Source organism: Geotrypetes seraphini, chromosome 3 (genome assembly GCF_902459505.1).
Source record: "Geotrypetes seraphini chromosome 3, aGeoSer1.1, whole genome shotgun sequence".
NCBI classification, from domain to species: Eukaryota; Metazoa; Chordata; class Amphibia; order Gymnophiona; family Dermophiidae; genus Geotrypetes; species Geotrypetes seraphini.
In genome coordinates this window covers 397,697,477-397,721,736 of record NC_047086.1, presented here as the reverse complement: position 1 = coordinate 397,721,736, position 24,260 = coordinate 397,697,477, and the positions used below count along the sequence as shown (strand labels likewise).

The 24,260-nt window shown below is 48.0% G+C and overlaps 2 protein-coding genes across 4 annotated transcripts in view; both read right to left on the bottom strand.

The window, feature by feature from the left end:
- SAYSD1 (SAYSVFN motif domain containing 1) overlaps window positions 1–8,462 on the bottom strand; it is a 69,082-nt gene extending 60,620 nt beyond the window's left edge. The window contains exon 1 of the mRNA XM_033939064.1: window positions 7,461–8,462. The gene's annotated coding sequence lies outside the window, so the exon portion shown is untranslated. The remainder of the gene's footprint in view (window positions 1–7,460) is intronic.
- The window catches only part of LRRC73 (leucine rich repeat containing 73), a 38,540-nt gene continuing 15,775 nt past the window's right edge, over window positions 1,496–24,260 (bottom strand). For 2 of the 3 annotated variants that reach the window (XM_033939058.1, XM_033939061.1), the window contains exons 6-7: window positions 17,338–17,533; window positions 13,394–13,823 (exon numbers count right to left, since the gene is read on the bottom strand). In XM_033939058.1, the coding sequence (XP_033794949.1) occupies window positions 13,753–13,823; window positions 17,338–17,533 (267 nt within the window). In that variant the 3' untranslated portion in view covers window positions 13,394–13,752. Of the gene's footprint in view, window positions 2,622–13,393; window positions 13,824–17,337; window positions 17,534–24,260 lie in introns of those variants that run through there. The other variant, XM_033939059.1, reaches the window with a different exon arrangement.

Here is a 24,260-nt window from a genome sequence, read left to right as displayed (position 1 = left end):
AGAGCATTCCAGTTTTCTACCACTCTCTGGGTGAAGAAGAACTTCCTAATGTTTGTACGGAATCTATCCCCTTTTAACTTTAGAGAGTGCCCTCTCATTCTCTCTACCTTGGAGAGGATGAACAACCTGTCTTTATCTACTAAATCTATTCCCTTCATTATCTTCAATGTTTTGATCATGTCCCCTCTCAGTCTCCTCTTTTCAAGGGAGAAGAGGCCCAGTTTCTCCAATCTCTCACTGTACGGCAACTTCTCCAGCCCCTTAACCATTTTAGTTGCTCGTCTCGTGACCCTTTCGAGTAGTACAATGTCTTCTTCATGTGCTGGATGCAGTATTCCAGTATACCATGGCCCAGTATAGCGGCATAATAACCTTCTCTGATCTGTTTGTGATCCCCTTCTTAATCATTCCTAGCATTCTGTTTGCCCTTTTCGCTGCCGCCGCACATTGTACAGACAGCTTCATTGACTTGTCGACCAGTACTCCCAAGTCTCTTTCCTGGGAGGTCTCTCCGAGTACTGCACCGGACATCCTGTATTCGTGTATAAGATTTTTGTTACCGACATCACCTTACACTTATCCACGTTAAACCTCATTTGCCATGTCGCAACCCATTTCTCGAGCGTGTTTATGTCACGTTGCAGGTCTTCGCAATCCTTCTGCGTCTTCACCACTCTGAATAACTTCGTATCGTCTGCAAATTTAATCACCTCAATCGTTGTACTAATTTTCAGGTCATTTATAAATATGTTGAGCACGGGTCCAAGCACCAAACCCTGCAGCACTCTATTTCTCTTCTCCTCCAGCCTTTACACACCTCTTATACCTTCATCCATGCAGACACACATACATCATTCAGATAAAACCTCTTGCTTGCCTTTTTCCAGCCCTTATTTCTATCTTCAGCTTTCACACAGCATCTCACTTATTCAAAGACACACACACAAAGCTTTTCTCTGGACTCTAGCTTATTTCTCTCTCTCTTCCCCCACACTGCACTTCCACATCTCACCTATTCAGAGACACAAAGGTAAACCTGTCTTTTCTCTCTCATTCACAAAAGTACAGAAGCAGTTCCATAATAGAATATCTTTCTGTGCATTAGTAACAAACAGATACTGTATTTGGTGTATCTTTCTTTTAAGTATTGCATTTCTGTAATATTAAGCTTATTTCTGCATAATATATTCTTTATGCTATCACTGTTGGCTATCTTTGTCATTTATTCATTTCCCACTGATCCTCTGAGGGCATTGTACTCAGGACCTCTTGCACCCCCTACAATAGACTAGCCAATGGTATGGGCTCACCCTTACAATTAGCTGTAAAGGTCTCAGAACCAAAGGAAGAGGCACCTAAAGATATGATGCACCTCATTATCACTTCCAGACATGAAATTTCATCTCTCATTTAGATGCCCGGTTTCCAGACATGCCAAATCTCCCGCATTGAGCGGGAGAATTCCACTTATTTTTTTTCTTTTAAATATCTTTATTCATTTTTAACACTTTCATTAAGTGAATACAAGAAAGATTCATTTTACACTTTATACATCACTTAAAATCCTTAAAATATATAAATAGATCAACACATTTTCCCATCAAAAATTATTATATACTTATTGATGAAATATATCCTTCAAAAAGTGCAAATAGCATATTTTTTATCTTTATAAGGAAATAGTAAGCACCTATATAAATATTTAAATATTCAAAACCCAAACCAATCCAACCCACCCCACTTTAGTGGAACTTCCCATTCCAGTGGTAGAAGCAGATGCCTTAATAAAATGCCATCTGCTGCTGGCTGGACCAGTCTCGCAATAAAGAGTTGTGGGACTGGTTTCACGGTAGCAGATGATATTTTATTAAGGCATCTCCTTAGGGTTACCAGATTTTTGTCCGGAGAAACCCGGACAAATGGCCCCGCCTTGTTCTACCCCCTAGCCACGCCTCACTCCGCCTCTAGCCCTGCCCCGCCTCTAGCCTCGCCCTGTTCTGCCACTAGTCCTGCCCCTGCAAAGCCTTATCTTTGTTTTCCGACCTCTGGACCATGTCTGGAGGGTTTCTGAGCAGGCATAGATGCATATGGCATCATCTGCACATGCTCAGAGGCCTTCCAGATGCAGCTGGGAGGTCAGGGCTTTCCAAAATCTAGATAAACTACCGGGTTTTGGAAAGTCCTCTAGGTTTCCCTGGACATCTGATAACCCTACATCTCCTACTGCTCCTGGAAGGGGAGGTGATTGCTGGTGCTGCGGCAATGTCAGTGAGGTGTGTCAGGAGTGGGGCTGTGGGCAGGGCTGGGCGGAGCTATGGGCAGGCTGGAGGCATGCCCTAAATCTCCCACTGGAAAAGCTGGCTCCCTAGGTTCTGCCTGGCATGGTCCTGATGCAATTCTTCACAATTAGTCTTGTTGTAAACTATTATGAACAGTAGACTGTCCCTGTGCATTCATGTCTGATTCATCTTCACTGAAAACCTGACTTGGCTGTGGACTCTCCAGAACCAGTTTGGGAAGCCATAGAGCAGAGCATGCAACACTCCATTGGTCATCCTTCAACGATTCCCCTCACAGGCAGAAAGGCTGCGACACATTTGTAGCTCTTGCCCCCGTATTCCCCATATAACAGAAAATTAGAGATACATGATTAATTTCCATACACTTTATAAAACTTTCAGTCACATATTCGTCTTTCAATATAACTCAGAGAAAAATAAATAGACTTTGTTAACAAATATACCAATAATTCTGAATAAATATCTTCATCTGTGGCATGAGAAAAAAAAAGAGGAGAAAAGTAGGGGGTCTCACTGAGACAACTGGGCTCCTCTCACTGGGCAACAGACATGCAGCAGTTGGATGAACACTGTCAGCTGACCAGTCATGTGACACATTCTTGGATAATAACCAGAGAGGACCCCATTCTGCAGTCACATTGCCATCAATACTTGGGGATGCCAACAGCTCCAGGTCACAAGTCCCAGCATGTAATGGGGTAAAACTCAGGCCCAGCATTGGTTCTCAAAGCTGGGGTTACCATACAGCTCCAAAAAAGGAGGATGGATTGAGATATCCAGGTTTTACTTCCAATGGAGTAAAACCCAGATGTCTCAATCTATCCTCCTTTTTCTGGAGCCATATGGTAACCCTAGCAGTATCAGGATATCCACAACGAACATGTACTGTATAGAGTTACCATATGTCCAGATTTACCCGGGCATGTCCTCTTTTTAGAGGACTGTCTGGATGGATTTTGAAAACCTGGCAGTTTGTTCGGGTTTTGGAAGGTCCCAACTCTGCCAGAGCTCAGGGATGCCTCTGAGCATGCGTGAATGTGAAGAGCCTCCAAGCATGCGTGGATATGAAGCAATGACATTACACGTATGCGTGCATGTGTGTGACGTGATCGCATGCTTAAGGAACTTAGGGAAGTTTTGGTGGCTCCACTGACTGACCTTTTCAATGAGTCTCTAGAGTCAGGAGTGGTACCGGAGGACTGGAGAAGAGTGGATGTGGTCCCTCTCCACAAAAGTGGAAGTAAGGAAGAAGTAGAGAATTACAAGACGGTAAGTCTGACTTCTGTGGTAGGCAAATTAATGGGAACACTTTTAAAACAGAGAATGCTCAAGTATCTGGATCCTGTGGATTACAGGACCAGAGGCAACATGGATTCACCAGAGGTAGATCTTCTCGGACAAATCTGATTAAATTCTTTGACTGGGTGACCAGAGAATTGGATTAACGATGTACGCTAGATGTGGTGTATTTACATTTTAGCAAAGCCTTTGACAGTGTTCCACACAGACGCCTAATAAATAAACTGAATGCCCTCAGGATTGGTCCCAAAGTGACGGGCTGGGTCAAGAACTGGTTGAGTGGAAGGCGACAGAGGGTAATGCTCAATGGAGATCTCTCTGAGGAAAGGGATGTTACCGGAGGTGTGCCTCAAGGTTCTGTTCTTGGGCCTGTTGTTTTTTTACATTTTTATAAACGATATTGCTGAAGGGTTGTTGAGTAAGATTTGCCTCTTTGCGGAAGATACTAAACTCTGCAATAGAGTAGACACGCTGGATGATGTGAATAATATGAAGAAAGACCTGGCAAAACTTGAAGAATGGTCTAAAATTTAATGCTAAGAAATGCAAGGCCATGCATTTGGGCTGTAAAAACCCGAGGGAACAGTACAGTTTAGGGGGTGAAGAACTTATATGCACAACAGAAGAGCGGGACTTGGGTGTGATTGTATGTGATGATCTTAAGGTGGCCAAACAGGTTGAAAAGGTGACGGCGAAAACTAGAAGGATGCTAGGTTGCATGGGGAGAGGTATGGCCAGTAGGAAAAATGAGGTACTGATGCCTCTGTATATGTCTCTGGTGAGACCTCATTTAGAATATTGTGTACAATTCTGGAGATCGCACCTTCAAAAAGATATAAAAGGGATGAAGTCAGTCCAAAGGAAGGCTTCTAAAATGGTGCATGGTCATTGTCATAAGGCGTATGGGGACTAAGTATGTATACTTAGTTTAGAGGAAAGGCGGGAGAGGGGAGATATGAAAGAGATGTTTAAATACCTACGTGATATAAATGTGCATGAGCCAAGTCTGTTTTCTTTTGAAAGGAATCTCTGGAATGAGAGGGCATAGGATGAATTTAAGAGGTTCAGGAGTAATCTAAGGAAATACTTTTTTAAAGAAAGGGTGGTAGATGCATGGAACAGTCTCCCAGAAGAAGTGGTGGAGACAGAGACTGTGTCTGAATTCAAGAAGGCGTGGGATCTCTTAGAGAGAGAAAGAGATAATGGTTACTGCGGATGGGCAGACTAGATGGGCTATTTGGCCTTTATCTGCCATCATATGTCTGTGTTTCTGCTCTATGACCTCACAATGCAGGTGTAAAGAGCCTTAGCCAATAGGGAGAGGAGGAGATAGTTGATGCTGCGGATGGAAGACTGGATGGGCCATTTGGCCTTTATCAGCCATCATGTTTCTATCTGCACAATACTCAGAGGCCCTCCAAATGCGGCCCCGAGCTCAGGAAAGGAGATGAGGTTTGCGTGGGGGTGGAATCCAGTGGAGCCACATGTCCTCTTTTTTATTTAAATATGGTAACCCTAAACATGCATAAGATAAATTTACATGCAATGTAAGTAGTGCATACGGGCCTATCATGAATATTCATTGCAGATAATCTGAAAAGCTGACTGACTGAGGTACCTAGGTCAGATCTGAGAACCAATTCTATTCAGATCTTCTTTCAAAGGAGTTCGCAAACCTGCCCTAGTGACTCCACAGCCAGGATACCACAATGACTATGGATGCAACAAATTTCCATGCAGTGGCGACCTCTGACATATGCAAATTTTTGTATGCCTATTCACTGGGGACATCCTGAAAGCTTCCATAGCTATATGGTCACCAGACAATTTTGAGAAGGCCTGTTTTTAGGAGTTACAATAGTTTTAACATTCAGCAGTGAAAGTATCTTATATTCATTACTGATAGTTGAAAGAATCTGGGTTAATACTTGTTTCACAAAAATGTGTGACTCCTAATATACAAAGGCAAAGTAGCTTCACTCAGTCTGCTAACGAGAGGAGGTGCAGGAGTCCATGCTTCCAAGAGACCTGAAGAAGGGGAAGGTCAAGATGGGAGTGATAATGAGAGGGGGATTGTGGGGGCAGGGTAGCAGGGAGGCAACGACTAAACAGGGGATTATTGGCAAAATAACAGGGAACGGGTGGAAGTAGAAGCAGAGATGCCAAGATTGAACCATCCCAAAGAGTGAGATTTACCAATTCAAGAAGTGAGAGAGACTGAAGGCCAAAGAGTGAGATTTTTCAGATGGTACCTCCATTGTTTAAATCTAGAATGATTTTAAGTGCAGTATTGCTTTGCAAATGAATTAAGGCAGCATTAAATGATATTGGATTTCCTTTGGAGCCTCTGAAAGAATGTATACTGAGAGCCAGATTCTCAAAACTCACTGTGCTTTTAACGATAGACGCTAAACCAGTCCTAGCCGGTTTAGCGTCCATATATTTTATTGACCGGTTTTCAAGCCTTTGGCACCTTAGTCCCCTTCCAGTTTCTGGAATCCAGTGGAATACAGGACCAGAGGCTACATAGATGGGATCCCTGAGAAAGTGGAGTTAAGAATGGGTCATTTGGAGCGGGGTCTCTAGAGCAGACTTAGGGGGTGGATCTGTGGAGTGGGCAGACTTGATGGGCTATGGCCCTTATCTGCCGTCATTTTTCTATGTTTCTATGAAAAGGGGCCTAAGGCTCTGATTGGCCCAGAAGCCCAATGCCTCTCCCAGTGTATCTCAGGATGCACCGAGAAGGTGAAGGCCCACCATTTTGAAGAGGTGAGCCTGCCGGCTGGAGGGCGTGGGCATCTCTCTGGCCATTCTTCAATGCTAAGGTACTGCGTAGTCGGGGGGGGGGGGGGGGGGGGGGGGGGGGGGGGGGGGGGTTGGGGGACCTCGGTGGCAGGAAGGTCCTTCACCCTTAAGATACAGGGGGTGTGGCCTTGGGGAACTCTGGCAGCCTGCCAGCAGAAGGGAGTGGGCATCCCTCTTTCCAAGGCATAGGGGTGTTTGGGGGGGGTGTCTGAGGGGATCCGGGGGGTCCTGGCAGCAGCGACTAAGGCAGGAGGGACTAGGCATCCCTCCTGCTGATTTTATACAGGTTGTAGGGGGCTGGGCAGCAGCAGGTGAGGAGGGCTGTCAGCAGGAGGGGGGACTTTCCCTTCTGTTGCTCTCCCTGCCGATCAATCAGCTGAGCCGGCAGGACCTGCGGCTCAGTTGATCAGGGCAAGGAGAGCAGCCTTGACAGGAGGGAGGAGCTGTACCTAGCGATCACTCTTCTCAGCAAGCGCCAGGCACAGTTCCTCTCCCCCTCCCCCTTTCCCCCCCCCCCCCCCAGATTTTACCGGCAAGTTTTGAGAATCCTGCCCAAAGTGGAAAGAAATTTGAGTAAATTTTTTTGAGCTGGAAATGGTCATCTATCCAGTACTTAAAAGCATGTACATTAGTTTCAAAGCACGTGTACTTGTAGTAAAGGGATAGGACAGGGGGAAGCAGTAGGCAGGAAGGGGTGTTCAGATTTTTTTTCCTACTGGTTGGATCACTTGGTTAACTTCTCCAAGGCTTCCCTTTCATGAAATCAACGATCAAGATCAATGCACTGGTACTGAAGCTCTGATGAGTGAGGAATAGAGCTTAAAGAGGGTGAGTCATAAAGCTTTCAAATGAGTGTGACACATTCCTAAAGAGAGAGAAAGTGTAGTAACTTTTCTCTGAGCACGTGCAGAGCCCGGGCCCCACTGGGCATGCCCGAGCCCTACCCATTTCCCCCTGCTTCCCCCTAATCCCCAGTCTTTAGTTTCCGCCCGTTCCCATCGGTCGGATTTTTCCACAGCTCTCCATTTTTCTACAATCAAAACTTGTTCTACTTACCATCTTGAAGATGCCAGAAACATCAAAGAAATGTCCGCGCTGCAGGAAAAGGATGAGCACACTGGACCCTCACGAGTTGTGCGTTCGCTGCTTGGGCACAGCACACGAGGAACAGTGTTGCATGCTCTGCGTCCGTCTGTCTCCACGGGCACGCAAGCTAAGGAAGAGGGCACTGAGAGACTTCTTGAAGAGAAGTGAGGCCCGAGAATCGTCCTCCAGCAGCCATCCTCATCGGAGTGTAGCAGCGGGGGATCCACAGAAGAATCCAGTGAGGAGCCTCCAGGACGTCCTGGCTCAGTCGACCCCCCCGACTGCAACTTGCCCGGTCGAGAAATCTCTCCCGGAGGTCTTGCATGCTGTCGCTAGCCGTCGGCCCCTGCAAGAAGCCGATCGGGGTTTGCCATCCGGCCCCCCCCTCCCGAAGTCATCGGGAACACCATCGGCCTCTGCCCGAATGGGCACATCGCTGGGGGCGCCTCCCGGTCTCGCACCTACCCCCACGTGTGGACCGGAAGAGAAGCCATCTCCCTGCTCCTCCACAGCCCGATCCAGCGTGAAGCCACGCCCCCCAGCAACGAGGGAGCAGCAAATGGAAAGGGAGCCCAGGGAGAAACCAGCCTGCATGCAGCCACGCCTCCCACCAATGGAGGAGCAGCCAGCTACCGGCCTAACACGCCCCCTAGCAACGGAGGAGCCAATCCCCGATCGGCCATGCCTCCCAGCAGCAGGGGATCGCCGCCCAGGTCCGCCCCTCCTGCACAACCAGCCAACCAGCAGCCAGACCCGCCTCTCCGAAGAGAGAACTCCTCGGGGAACCCCTCCTGACATCAGCAGGCAGGGAGATTGCAGGGGCACGCCTCCCCGATCATCTCAGGATGCCGGCTCAGCTACAAGCAGCCTGAGAAAGGGGCACAACTGAGGCACGCTGCAGGGAGAAGAATCGGGGTTCAAAGGTAAGTCCTATCTGCTTGTTTTTGGGAAAAAAACCTCTGATAATCTGTTGCAGCTCCGAGGGCTCTGCCCCACCCTCCTCCCAATCTGAATGTTAAGGAGAAAGAATCTCTCATGCTTCTTTCCCTTGGAGGGGACCTGCAGATCTCTCCCCCCAGTAGGAGACATGCTGCCCCAGAGTTCAGCTTATAAAGGACATGCTGAAAAAAAAAAAAAAAAAAAAAACAACTCCTCGATGTTTCTTTCTCTCTTGGGGTCCTGCAGAGTCTACAATTCACACCTTTCTCTCCCTGCCCCCCTCCCCCTCTCATGTTGGGAATGAGGAGTCGGTTTTTTCTCAGCAGGGTGCTGATATCTTCAGAGATGCGGCAGGTCAGACCTTGCCTCTCCAAAGGTGGGGCTTTGAAACTCCTCAGTCTAAAAAGCTGTTTGCTCTTCATAATACCTAGGCAGAGTGCTTTTCCAGCTAGTATGAGGGACTCTGATACTTTCATGATTTCTATAGCACTGAAAGGCATATGTAGTGCTGTACAGTTTAATATACAATAGGCAGTACAGCAGGAGAAGCCCACGCAAGAGGCATTATCTCTCCCCTTTTCTCTGCCTACAGGCACAGTGGGAAACGCAGCCAGGAGCACTGGCACAGATGAAGGGGTGCACCCTGCCCCCTCTCTGCAGGCCCCCCCCCCCTCTCAAGATGGACAGAGAAGGGCGGTGAGATACATGGAGCCACCCAACCAGTCAAGTGGAGCAGCACATGAACCTGCGAACCACCAGGGGTGGGACCAGCAGCCACAGTTAATCCTCCTGCTGACCCACTCCTCTCTCAGCGGGCTACACTCCCCACATTGCCCTTTAGAGGGAGCCACGCACAACAACATGGCGCGGTCCAGCGGCATGCCATGCAACCAAGCAACGGAGGAACAAGCTACACACCAGCCTCCAACCATGCCCCGAGTCACCACCCCCGAAAAAAAAAAAATAAAAAAAAAAAAAAAATAAAATAAAATAAATAAATAAATAAAATAAAATAAAAACCCCCACAAACGAGGACTCACCCCAAGTCCCTCCAGAATCTCACAGCTTTCTCAAGATCCACGTGGGTGGACAACAAGTACCCAAGGCAGAGTACTACAAGGCCTGAACTACCAGTACCAGTACTTCACGCAGGCAGTGGTGATTCCAGCCCACAAGAACCTCCTGGACTGCAGAGACAAGATTTGGCTGCCTCCCTCCTCAGGGCAACCAACATCAAGGAGACTGGGATTGAAGTACCAGATCTTTCCAGCCCAGGGATTCCACAACCCGCAGCAGCCATACATGGACATTGCGGTAGCTTAAGAGAAACAGGGCAGCACGACCCCCCCCCCCCCCCTCCAACTACCGTCAGGGAAGGAACTGAAAAACCCTGGTTTCCACGGGGAAAAAGACCTTCAAGGGCGCAATGCTGAGCGCACGTATTGCTGCGCTCCAGTTCCAGATGCGGCTTTATCAGGAGGCCACCCTCCATCTGACGATCTAATTTTCCCGCAGCAAGGAGAGGACCTGCTTCGGCAAAATCAATAGAGGCGGTGACGAACAGAGGAGATCACCAAGGGGTTTCTACTCCAGGAACCCCCGCGTCACCATGGACTCTCAACGGCTCCAAGAGCGTTCACAAAGTGCGTGGCAGTGGCACATCCTCGCCTTCAAGGGGTGCGCGTCCTATCTTATCTCGACAGCTAGCAGCCCCGTCAACCACCATAACCCTCCTCCAAGAACTGGGGTTCCTCATCAACTACATGAAATCCCACCTGATACCCACCCAGGGGATATCGTTCATCTGGGCAGTCATCGACACCACGCAGACCAAGGCCGTCCTACGGGACTTCCAGATCGCCGCCATGACATCCCTGGCCCAGTGCTTCCCTGCCAGCAGCTCATCGTCAGCACGCTCTGGTCTTTGTTGTGCAGCACACCTGACTACTCATGTGATCCCGGAAAGGGCACCTCAGACGTCACTGGGACCAGTGTACCCAACCTCTGACCACCCACCTACTGTAGCTCAGGGCCTTAGGGAATGCCCGCGAAACCCTCAAACAGGCAGGGCAGTCCTCACCCAAACAGAAAACCAGGTGGCCTTGCACTATATCAACAAACAGGGAGGGACAGGGTCAACCTCGCTATGCAAGGAAGCTTGCCACATGTGGGAGTTCTCCAACTCCATTCAATGCCCCATCCAGGCAACTTACCTCCCGTGGGAGCAGAACGACCTGGCAGAAAGATTCAGCCACCAGCTGGATCCCGATGAGTGGTGTCTCAACCCAGCGGCGATGAAGAAGATCTTCAGCACCTGGGGCACACCGAGTATCAACCTGTTTGCAACCGAACCGAACTCAAAATACTCGACCTTCTGCGCAAAGAGATCAACCCTTCGCCGTCTCAGCCCCGACGGTCTGTCTGTGAGTTGGAACCAAGGTCTCTTATATGCCTACCCGCCACACCCTAAGTCCTGCAGAAGATTCTTCAGGACAGAGCATTGGTGATCATGATTGCCCTGTTCGGGCCCCTGCAACCATGGTTCCCGTTCCGGCAAGGGATAGCGGTTCACCCTCCTCTCCCCCCTCCCGATCAGTGCAGTTCTCATTACACAACGCGGGAACCTTACCCTCCACCACAACCTGCGTTCCTTAGCTTGACCGCATTGATGATGAGAGGATGAACCTACCACAAGACGTGAAGCACACTCTTATGGCAGTCAGAAGACCTTCAACCAGAAAACGCTATGGGTTGAAAGGGAGAAGGCTCCGCTACCAGGGCACAGACACGCAGCGAGACCCCTACAACTGCCCCATACCGGAAATCCTGCAGTACATACTGAGCTTATCTCAGGGGGACCTAAAACCCACTTCCATCAAGGTCCACCTAAGTGCAATCGCAGCATACCACGCTGGCCTAGACAACAAACCAGTGTCGAGGCATCCAGTAATCACAAAATTTCATGAAGGGACTGTCCAATCTGCACCCACCGGTCAGACCACCACCGCCCGGATGGGACCTCAACTTGGTGCCGCATCAGCTCACCTCGACCCCTTCAAACCTTTGGGGGAGGCAGATCCCGTATTCCTGGCCGGGAAAACCCGGACCATCGTCTCTGCCTACACACTCCCCCATGAGAACAGGGTGGTACCCAGAACCACCCCCGATTCTTGCCGAAGGTAGCTTCAGCGTGCCTCCCGGCACTCTACATCTTCCCACAGGGAGGCACACTGCCACCTCAGCAACACCTCCTGACTGTGTGTGGGCCCTGACTATGCAGCAGATTAAACAAGCCTCAATTGTTCGTCTCCTACGACCAAAACAGACCAGGACTTCCGGCCACCAAACGCAGGCGCTCGCGCTGGATATAAGAGTGCATCTCCTTCACCAAGCACTACTGCCTCGACATAGCATTCCACGCTCCAAATGCATTCGGCCGAGCAGTCTTGGAAGTGTCTCTTCCCTCCCAGGAGGGACAGCAACCACTAGCACAGCCTTGACAAACACTGATCAAGTAGGGTGTTATAAATATCGACAAACACTGATCAAGTAGGGGGTTATAGATATTGATTAAGTAGGTCTTCCAGCAATCCTGCCTAGACTGAATGTGGAATAGGCAAGTATGAATTCTCACATGCAAGTACGAATTGCCACTGTTGACCAGTTGGTTTCTCACTGTTCATTTATTGTCATTGACCAGTTTCACTGTTCTATAAGTTAAGTAGGTCTTCCAGCAATCCTGTCTAGTCTGAACGTGGAATAGGCAAGTATGAATTCTCATATGCAAGTACGAATTGTCACTGTTGACCAGTTGGTTTTCTCACTGTTCATTGATTGTCATTGACCAGTTGTCGCTGTTCTGTGAGTTAAGTAGGTCTTCCAGCACGCCTGTCTAGACTGAATATGGAATAGGCAAGTATGAATTCTCACATGCAAGTACGAATTTTCACTGTTGACCAGTTGGTTTCTCACTGTTCATTGATTGTCATTGACCACTTGTCGCTGTTCTGTGAGTTAAGTAGGTCTTCCAGCAATCCTGTCTAGCCTGATTGTGGACTAGGCAAGTATGAATTCTCATATGCAAGTACGAATCGCCACTGTTGACCAGTTACGAATTGTCACTGTTGACCAGTTGGTTTTTCTCACTGTTCATTGATTTTCATTGACCAGTTTCACTGTTCTGTAAGTTAAGTAGGTCTTCCAGCAATCCTGTCTAGTCTGAACGTGGAATAGGCAAGTATGAATTCTCATATGCAAGCACGAATCGTCACTGTGGACCAGTTACGAATTGTCACTGTTGACCAGTTGGTTTTTCCTCACTGTTCATTGATTGTCATTGACCAGTTTTCGCTGTTCTGCGAGTTAAGTAGGTCTCCCAGCACTCCTGTCTAGACTGAACGTGGAATAGACAAGTATGAATTCTCACATGCAAGTACGAATTGTCACTGTTGACCAGTTGGTTTCTCACTGTTCATTGATTGTCATTGACCAGTTCACTGTTCTGTGAGTATTATTGCTCAGTTAACACAGCACTTTATCTAAAACCTTGTTTCCACAACTTTACCTGCTTTGCCTGATTACCCTGCCCGGCTCGGCCTCCACAGCCAGGCGAGGGATGCACAAAGCGCTAAGGCGCAGGTCCAGTCGGTACATCCCTTGGCTAGGGAGTCACCCATATGTGGCTGACTCATCCTGCTTGTCCTAGGAGAAAGTGTAGTTACTTACCTGTAACGTAGGTTCTCCGTGGACAGCAGGATAGTCAGCCACACAACCCACCCGCCTCCCCATACGGCCGACCCGGCCACAGCTAGGAACATCCTGGGGATTAGGGGGAAGCAGGGGGAAATGGGTAGGGCTCGGGCATGCCCAGTGGGGCCCGGGCTCTGCACGTGCTCAGAGAAAAAAAAAAAAAAAAAAAAAAAATCTCTCTGAGCTATTGGAGAGCTTATCCGTAAATTGGGAGCTGTTGGGACAACACCCATATGTGGCTGACTATCCTGCTTGTCCTAGGAGAAATGACAGGAAGCTAGTGAGAGTGACTGAGGGGCTGACATTTCCAGGATAACGGTGAGGAGGTGAGAGAAGGAGTGACAGATGGCGAGAGTGGGAAGAATGAAGCAGGGCTGAGCATGTGCTGAGATGGGATCGCTCTTGGATTGCCAGCGCTCAGACGGTTACACGTTACGTCTTTCAGCCTCCTTGTTCTGTGCACATACATATACACAAATATTTCCAGATGCTCGTGAGCACACGTACACGCATATCACACACACGTGCACAGACATGTACATATATTTACACAAACCCACTGGGTTCTCGAGTGTCACATTTCTGTCTCCGTGAGCAGGCTGTCTCCCAGCCCGGATGTCATCAGCACCACCTGTGGTACCAGATCTACGACAGAGAGAAAATGATGTCAGAGGGTGATCCAGCCTAGTGGTTTGTGAAGTGACCAGCGGAACTGGGTTCAAATCCCATTGCCGCTTCTTTTGACTCTGAACAAGTCACTTGACCCTCCATGTACCAATGTATAATATGCAAACCGCTTTGATTATAACCAGTGAAAGATAATATATCCAATCCAATCCCTTTATCCAACCCCTCCCCTTCCCTGGGGACGTACCTATCTTCTGAGGACTGGGTATTTAATCGTGTTAATTAATGCTGTATGTAGGGTTGCCAGATTATACAATTGTAAAATCCAGAAACCTTAGAACAGCGGTGTCAAAGTCCCTCCTCGAGGGCCGCAATCCAGTCGGGTTTTCAGGATTTCACCACTGAATATGCATGAGATCTATTTGCATGCACTACTTTCATTGTATGCTAATAGATCTCATGCATATTCACTGGGGAAATCCTGAAAACCCGACTGGATTGCGGCCCTCGAGGAGGGACTTTGACACCCCTGCCTTAGAGCCACCCCCAGGCCCACCCAACTCCGCCCTAGCCCCGCCTCCAGGTACCAACACCAGTTCTAAGCAGGTGGTAGGTCTCCAGTGGTAAGAGCAGGATTTGTTTGTGTGCTGTTCTCTGGACACTGGGAGGGACATAACAAATGACCTCTTTAACATCCGTTTGACTACATTTAAATACAATTTGCAGCCATCTCTGGTGCACAAATTGTTTACTGCGCTAAAGCCCTCTGAGCATTCTGCACAGATTAATACGTATATGCTCCATCTGGCCTTAATGCTGGTGGTAGGTTTTGAGAATTGGCTCCTGACAGGGCTGTGGGATTCAGTCCCATTCCCCCCCCCCCGTCCATTGCTTGGGGATTTACATTACATTGCATTAGTGATTTCTATTCCGCCTTTACCTTGCGGTTCAAGGCGGATTACATAAGATTTCTCAGGAGGTTACAAGAATTGTACCTTTACATAAGAATTGCATACGAATTACATAAGAATTTATGGGAACTTGATGTGATACCTGTTGGGTAATTAGATACATTTTAGATTTGAAAGGGGTAGAGAGTGTGGTAGATGGAGATTGGGAAGGAACTGGTCGTGTTACCTGTCTGACTCTGCAGTAAGACCCACCTCCCCCCTCCCCCTCCCCCCCCCCCCCATTGCCTGGGGATTTACCTGTCTGACTCTGCAGTAAGACCCACCCCCCCTCCCCCTCCCCCCATTGCCTGGGAATTTACCTGTCTGACTCTGCAGTAAGACCCACCTCCCCCTCCCCCTCCCCCCATTGGCTGGGGATTTACCTGTCTGACTCTGCAGTAAGACCCAGTCTCCCCCTCCCCCCATTGCCTGGGGATTTACCTGTCTGACTCTGCAGTAAGACCCAGCCTCCCCCCATTGCCTGGGGATTTACCTGTCTGACTCTGCAGTAAGACCCAGCCTCCCCCTCCCCCTCTCCCCCATTGCCTGGGGATTTACCTGTCTGACTCTGCAGTAAGACCCACCTCCCCCTCCCCCCCCCCCCATTGCCTGGGAATTTACCTGTCTGACTCTGCAGTAAGACCCACCTCCCCCTCCCCCTCCCCCCATTGCCTGGGAATTTACCTGTCTGACTCTGCAGTAAGACCCACATCCCCATCCCCCTCCCCCTCCCCCCATTGCCTGGGGATTTACCTGTCTGACTCTGCAGTAAGACCCAGCCTCCCCCTCCCCCTCTCCCCCATTGCCTGGGGATTTACCTGTCTGACTCTGCAGTAAGACCCACCTCCCCCTCCCCCTCCCCCCATTGCCTGGGAATTTACCTGTCTGACTCTGCAGTAAGACCCACCTCCCCCTCCCCCCCCCCCCATTGCCTGGGAATTTACCTGTCTGACTCTGCAGTAAGGACCCACCTCCCCATCCCCCTCCCCCCATTGCCTGGGGATTTACCTGTCTGACTCTGCAGTAAGACCCAGCCTCCCCCCATTGCCTGGGGATTTACCTGTCTGACTCTGCAGTAAGACCCACCTCCCCCTCCCCCCCCCCCCATTGCCTGGGAATTTACCTGTCTGACTCTGCAGTAAGACCCAGCCTCCCCCTCCCCCCATTGCCTGGGAATTTACCTGTCTGACTCTGCAGTAAGACCCACCTCCCCCTCCCCCTCCCCCCATTGGCTGGGGATTTACCTGTCTGACTCTGCAGTAAGACCCAGTCTCCCCCTCCCCCCATTGCCTGGGGATTTACCTGTCTGACTCTGCAGTAAGACCCAGCCTCCCCCCATTGCCTGGGGATTTACCTGTCTGACTCTGCAGTAAGACCCAGCCTCCCCCTCCCCCTCTCCCCCATTGCCTGGGGATTTACCTGTCTGACTCTGCAGTAAGACCCACCCCCCCCCCCCCCCCCCCCCATTGCCTGGGAATTTACCTGTCTGACTCTGCAGTAAGACCCACCTCCCCCCTCCCCCCATTGCCTGGGAATTTACCTGTCTGACTCTGCAGTAAGACCCACCTCCCCCTCCCCCTCCCCCTCCCCCCATTGCCTGGGGATTTACCTGTCTGACTCTGCAGTAAGACCCAGCCTCCCCCTCCCCCTCTCCCCCATTGCCTGGGGATTTACTTGTCTGACTCTGCAGTAAGACCCACCTCCCCCTCCCCCTCCCCCCATTGCCTGGGGATTTACCTGTCTGACTCTGCAGTAAGACCCAGCCTCCCCCCATTGCCTGGGGATTTACCTGTCTGACTCTGCAGTAAGACCCACCTCCCCCTCCCCCTCCCCCCATTGCCTGGGAATTTACCTGTCTGACTCTGCAGTAAGACCCAGCCTCCCCCTCCCCCCATTGCCTGGGAATTTACCTGTCTGACTCTGCAGTAAGACCCACCTCCCCCTCCCCCTCCCCCCATTGGCTGGGGATTTACCTGTCTGACTCTGCAGTAAGACCCAGTCTCCCCCTCCCCCCATTGCCTGGGGATTTACCTGTCTGACTCTGCAGTAAGACCCAGCCTCCCCCCATTGCCTGGGGATTTACCTGTCTGACTCTGCAGTAAGACCCAGCCTCCCCCCCCCCCTCTCCCCCATTGCCTGGGGATTTACCTGTCTGACTCTGCAGTAAGACCCACCTCCCCCTCCCCCTCCCCCCATTGCCTGGGGATTTACCTGTCTGACTCTGCAGTAAGACCCAGCTTCCCCCTCCCCCTCCCCCCATTGCCTGGGAATTTACCTGTCTGACTCTGAAGTAAGACCCACCTCCCCCTCCCCCTCCCCCCATTGGCTGGGGATTTACCTGTCTGACTCTGCAGTAAGACCCAGTCTCCCCCTCCCCCCATTGCCTGGGGATTTACCTGTCTGACTCTGCAGTAAGACCCAGCCTCCCCCCATTGCCTGGGGATTTACCTGTCTGACTCTGTAGTAAGACCCACCTCCCCCCTCCCCCTCCCCCTCCCCCCATTGCTTGGGGATTTACCTGTCTGACTCTGTAGTAAGACCCAGCCTCCCCCTCCCCATCCCCCCATTGCCTGGGGATTTACCTGTCTTGCTGCGCTGTGGCACCCAGATGTTCCTGTTCTTTCTTTGTCTGTCCAGCTCTCGGTTCTCACCATTCTCCTCTTCCCCCTCAGATAGCAGGTCACAGATCTGCTGCTGGAGTTCACCACTTATGTTGTTTTCCACAAGGATGAGTTTCTTCAGGGCTGTGGGGTAGTTCTCTACCATATCCAGGAGGATCTGAGGCACAACATGAGAAGCAGAAGAGACTATCTCAAAGTATACATTTTATTCATTTTTTTAGGTATTTATATAACACCTATCAAGGTTATCTAAACCAGTGTTATTCAACCACCGGTCCGGGACTAGTGCTGGTCCACATAAATTTCCTGCCGGTCCACAGGGCTGGCATGTATATCAGGCCCAAAACAGTGCTCTTCAACCGCCGGTCCATAGTGCGCTCAGTGTGGCGTTATATTCAAGCCGGCCACCTCTTCCTCACTGATTCAGTGCACAAAGCCACGGGCAGTGGCTCCTACGTGCCTGAACCGGAAGCCTTCTCTCTGATGTTGCAACGTCAGAAGGAAGGCTTCCAGATGAGGTGCGGGACATGTGAGGAGCCGCTGCCCGCGGCTTTCTGCACTGCATCAGTGAGGAAGAGGGAGCCAACCTGAAGATAACACCAGGGGCGGCATAAAATGGCCATGCGGGAGCAGGCCAGAAGGTAAGGCATAGCATAGAGGGAGGGAGACAACAAAGGTAGGGGGGAATGATTTTAGTTTTGAATTTAGTGATTGAATTATGTCAATTTTGAGAATTTACATCTGCTGTCAATGTGCTTTTTTTTTTTTTTTAGTTCAATAAATTTTTATTGAGTATTTTGGAAAAATACAATGAGCAATTCAAATACATATAACAAATAACATTTTGTATATATATGATCTATAAATATGCAATTAACTATAAAGGACCATAATATTAAGAAAAGCTCAGAGTAATGAAATTATTTGTGAAGATTGTATGAGAAAAGAGAATGAGATAAAATAGAATAAAAATTAAAAGAGAAAGGAAATAAAGAGAAAAAAGTGAAGAATAGATAGGGGAAGACAGAAGTGTCTACAAAGTAGAGCGAACATATGAATCTAAGAATGACCAGGGTGATTTTTTATTTTTCATATTCATGGATATTCGGAGCGAAACTCTATTTTCATATGCATATGATTCATATTTATGGTACATACAGAGAGAGTTCCACCAAAACGTATAATTTAGTGACGAAGATAGTTTCCAATTTTTTTAAATATGCATGAGAGCAGTCACGATCATGGTATCAATAAGTTTAGGAGGGCAGTTTGATTGTGTGAAACAGGGATGTTGAGATGTCAATGTGCTTTGTGTAGTTTAATTTTGTGGTTAACCATTATGTGTTGTTAATAAGATTATATTGTGCGTATCTATCTAAAATGAATGGAAAAAATAGTGTTAGAAGTAGTACTATTATGGGGGCGGGGTCTGGGGTGGAGATTGGGTAGAGATGGGCGGGGTCTGCCTCACAACTTAGCCTAGTGTTCTTCAACCGCCGGTCAGCGAACCGATGCCAGTCCACAAAATAATTATTTTACTTTTACCGGTCCATAGGTGTAAAAAGGTTGAAGAACACTGATCTAAACAGTTTACATTCAGGTACTCAAGCATTTTTCCCTATCTGTCCCGGTGGGCTCACCATCTATGCTACCAATCCAGGGCAAGCAGTGGCTTCCCCCATGTCTTTCTCAATAACAGACTATGGACTTTTCCTCCAGGAACTTGTCCAAATCTTTCTTAAAACCAGTACAGAGTAAGGTATAAATTGCTGCCGCTAACCTATTTAGCAATGCGTAGATTGTCACCGCGATACCCGTCAGAGGTAATCGCATATCAGACTTCACTCCTAAGTTACGTTCTGCTGATGACGGTGATTGGTGATACCATCTAGAAAGGAGTTGCGGTTGCAACCCGTGAGGGTTTCAACATTTTCATGTGCGGGCCCAGCAGAGTGGAATAAACTCCCGGGTTACATACGTCATCAGCAAGGGGATCTCGGCACATTTGAGGGGTCCTTTTATCAAGCTGCGGTAGGGGGTTTAACGCCCGTAATACCGCGCATTAAACCGCCTGCCGCGCTAGCCGCTAACGCCTGCATTGAGCAGGCGTTAGTTTTTTAGCCGGCCGCGGGGGTTAGCGCGGGATGAAATGTCCAACGCGCTAACCCCACTAGCGCGGCTTGATAAAAGGACCCCTAAATGTTTGTTGAAACATCACCTGTTGTGTCAGATGGTAGATGGGTGCTGCAGTTTTACAGGGGTGAGTACTTGTGGCATGGTAGTAAGTACTGTATGTGAGGGTGGGGTGGGTTGTTTTTCATGTGTATTTTATGTAGGAAAAGACAATTAAGACAAGACTGCTTGCATGTATGTGTTTTTGTAATGTGGGTTTTTTGTTTTTTTTTTACTATGTATGTGATTTTGGAACCCGCTTTGTATAAAGCGGGATTTTTTTTTTCTTAATAATTTATATTCTGCATATCCTACAATTCTATGCGGATTACAAATTATTCAGGTACTCAAACATTTTTTCCCTAACTGTCCTGGTGGGCTCCCACTCTATCTAATGTACCTGGGGCAACAGGGATTAAGTGACTTGCCCAGGGTCACAAGGAGCAGTGCGGAATTTGAACCCACAACCTCAGGGTGCCAAGGCTGTAGCTATAATATAGTTCAACCGTTTTGTATCCTAATTGCTTCCTTTGTCCCTTCACTTACTCATCTGACTTTTACCACGATCTCTCATTCCCACTCTACTCTCGGCCTACTTATATTGATGTCAGTCCAGTGCCCCTCTCTCACTGATTGTTTGCGGCAGGTTCCTGCTTTCTTATTCCTGTATCTGCTTCATGTAGTTTAAAACCTCTTTGTACCTATCTCCGCTGATTGTCCAGCTCCTCTTATTGTAAACCACCTCGAACTACTATGGCTTTGGCGGTATATAAGAATAAAATTATTATTATTATTATTAAACCATAAATAAAAACATAAACTACCTCAGTTCAGCACCCCTTCTTTGCAACCTATGGCACTAATAAACTTCACTTTCTTAATATTACCTACTACAAACCATTCCAGACATCCATTTCCACCATGGTGGCCTTTCTGTTTTCTCCACCGCTCACCACTCTAAAACGTCTGCTGTGAAGCTCAACGGTAGTCCACAGTGGTGATATTGGTGGCGATGTTGGGTATTGCTCTCCCCACCCCTGTGAGTTCAAGCCTCTTCTTACTCAGTCCCACACCTTTTCTTTTGAGGACCTCTCCATCTGCCATTTCTCCCTAGTATCTGTCATCTGTCAATCCACTCATAAGCTCCTCTACGCCTCACTTACACACTGAGGCTCCAGACTGTATCTGTCTGTCTGTCTTTTTTTTCTGGGACTAGCAGTTTCCTGGAGTGGAGGAATAACCCACTGATCAGAGAAGTGGGTTGGGAATTGGATAACCCAGATTTAAGTCCCATGGTAGCTCCTTGTGGCCTTGGGCAAGTCAATAAACCCTCAATGCCTTGGGAGAAGGCAATAAATAGCAAACCACTCCTGTATCATGCCAAGAAAATCACAAGGAGGTCCTTCATTGTATGGCCCACCAGGAGTCAACTCTGTCTCAAGGACACATCTGGATCTGAAGCAGTTTTCTGAAGCTTTCAGTTTGTTCAGAAGTTAGGACCCGGCTCTAAGACTTAGTTTGAAAGTACCTGAAGGTTTTTTTTTTCTCCTAGTCTATATCTTGTCCTTATTCACATAGCCAGTCATCCTACTGGCAGTTCCTGGCTGGAAACCTTGTAACAGGGCTCCTGCCAGCATCACATAGTAATTGGCTCTGAAGCTGACCTCTAGGTGTTACCAGTGCACTATGACCAGGACTCCCTCTCCTTGGAGACTGAACATTGCCTCAGATGTGTCCCCAACCCGAAAATCAAGTCCTGCCCTCCACTGTCATTGAACCTCAAGGCTAGCCCTGCTTTTCCTTCCTTCTTGAACCACTTTCAGCTTCCCTGATTTATCCCCTTTCCCAATGTTTAGGCTGTTGACCGTTGCAGCTTCTCCTGTCCTACATCATATTTCTGAAGTCTGGGCTTTTCTTGTTGCTACATTGCACTTTCCTCTGCTTTGGACACCCACCACAGCTCCTTCACATCCATCCTTGCCTCATCTTCATAACAGAAAATCTCTAGCTAAAGTCTGTTCTTATGACGACTAATGCTTACTCCTTCCAGCCTTGCCAGATAAGTCTTCTATATCCATCTGAGAGATATCTTTGCTTTCAGCTCCTGCCATCTCTTTGTTATAATCATCTGCCTCTGCCTTTCTTGGTCTCATCTTAACTCTCAGATATTGGCCGATTTCCTCCATGACCAGATTAATCTTGAGTTCTCCATCAGAATCCCTCCACCACCCTCCCTTCATTTGTCTCCCCTTCTTTTAGCATCCACCTTTTCTTTTTTCTTTTTTTTTTCATTGTTGAGGGGGGGCGGGGAAATATAGATGCGAAGGAGATTAAGAAATTCCATAAGTAAAACACAAAAATATTGAACCTTGTTCTCTGTTTGTTCTAAGTATTTCTATTTGTTGTTTCAAGAAAATTTGATACAACTAAAATACATTTTCTGAAAATTCCTATTTGTCTTGTCTGCTAAGGGCAATTTCTACCAGTGAGTTACCTCTGCGCATACCACGACAGGAATGAACCTCGTTTCTAAGTCAGGGCATATGGAATATGATCTTAGTCTGTCAGATTTACTGGTAACGCTCTCCTTAGTACACAGCTTCTTTCTGAAGTTCATGAGATATAATGTGTCTAGGGAACTTATCCAAGTGTGTTCGGAAGTTCTTTTTAATCTAGCGTGTGGCACCCAAAACGATAGTCTGTATGTTTCTGCCACATTTTCATAGTCTTGGACCACATTTCTTTTTATATTTATATTCCAAGCCGCCAAGCTAAACCCATGGCTAACCCAAATGGCCCTCAAGGCCCCCAACTACCTCGGCTTTAGAAAAATGCTCAAAACCCACCTCTTCCAAGACCAGGATCCTTAATGCCCCTTCCTAACTAAATAAACCTACCCCCCCCTCACTACCTCTCCCCCTTCCCCCCTGGCAACTTTGATCAATTTGGTCTTGAACCGCTTGTTACTCTGTTTAATTGATGTAAACCGCCTAGAACTCTTCTGGGTATGGCGGTATACAAGAATAAAGTTATTATTATTATTATTATATTTTGCGTTTTTATATTATTGTTTGTTTTTATGGATATTATTTTGACTTTGTAATTTATGTATTTTTGGAACCAGCTTAAGTTATCTGCTTCTTCCTGTCTGACCATGCTAGATTTTCTCATACAGTGTTCGTCCACACTTTGTCATACAGTTTGCCATCTTTGTCCTACTATACGCCATATTTACCGTACTATGGTTGCCATACAGTTTCTGCCATGCTACAATCTCTCATGTCATGTTGGCCACACAATGTTTGCCGCTCCATGTCTTCCACGCTGTGTTTTGTCATGCACACTGGCCTTACCATTTTTGCAAAGTCATGTCATACTATGTTAACCATGCTTTGTAATACTATGCTTGACATGCCATGTTTGTCATATGAGGTTTGCTGACCGACAGGCCCAACATCCTAGAGCCCTTATGGCAGGAGGAACATAAGTTGTGACTAGGGTTATCAGATGTCCAGATTTCCCCGGATGTGTCCTCATTTTTGAGGACATATCCGGAGGTCCAGACGGCTTTTCAAAACTCGGCACGCTTATATAATTTCTAAGCGATTTACATTAAAAATATTAAAATAGTAATTTACAAAGAAAACATGTAAACTATACTAATATTGATACTGACTTACAAGAAACAAACGGAAAGAAAGGGAAGAACTACAGTTTTTAAAAGCAAAGAAACATTCAAGGTAAAAGCATTAAAGGGGGGAAGAGGGTTTTTTAGCCTTATAAGGCTAGATTCTGGTATTTGAAAAGTCTATCTAAATATCCTGCTATTAAATAATTTCAACCGTTTCTGAACTTAATGCTAAAAAGCATCATTAAACAGAAATGTTTTAAGAGCAGTTTTAAATTGATCTAATTGTCTTTCTTCTCTTATGAAAGACGGAAGTCGATTCCAAATTTGTGGGGTTGTTATAGAGAAAATCTCTGTTCGTCTCGTATTTATGATTTTCAACGTTGTCCAGGTTTTGAAAAGCTTCCGGCTAGCGACTTCAGGACGGCATCTGCTCATGCGCGGATGCCTTCCCGACAAACGAACAGGTTGAGGGGGCGGGGCTGGGGGCGGAATGGAGCGTGACTCAGGAGGAACAGGGTGGGCGGAACTGGGCAGGCCTGGGGGCAGGGCCATGGGCCCAGATTTTCGTTACAGAAAATCTGGTAACCCTAGTTGTGACTGCTTGAAGTACTCCATTTCCTAAGGCCCTTCTCTCAAGGGTTCTGAGGGAAACAGAGGCTGAGGGAAGAGATGTGGCATGAAATTAAAACTGATACAAAGATAACTGCAGCACATTGGTCAGACATTCCTAAGGAATAGGGTAACCAGATTTCCTCTTTAAAAAAAAAAAAAAAAAAGAGGTCACCTGGCTCCGTTCTGTTCTGCCCCAGCCCTGCCCCCACACGAACCTTCCCCAAGTTCGGGTCGCATTTGCAGGGCCTCCACATATGCACAGATATTGGCACGATAATGCCATGTAGCATGCGTGAGACATCATCATGTCAACATCTGTGCGTGTGCAGAGGCTTTCCAGACGCAGCCCTGAGCGCGGGGCCTTCCAAAACCTGGACAAACTGCAGGGTTTTGGAAATCCCTCCGGGCACCCAGACAGTCCTCTAAATAAAGAGGACATGTCCAGGTTTTCCCGGACATCTGGTAACCC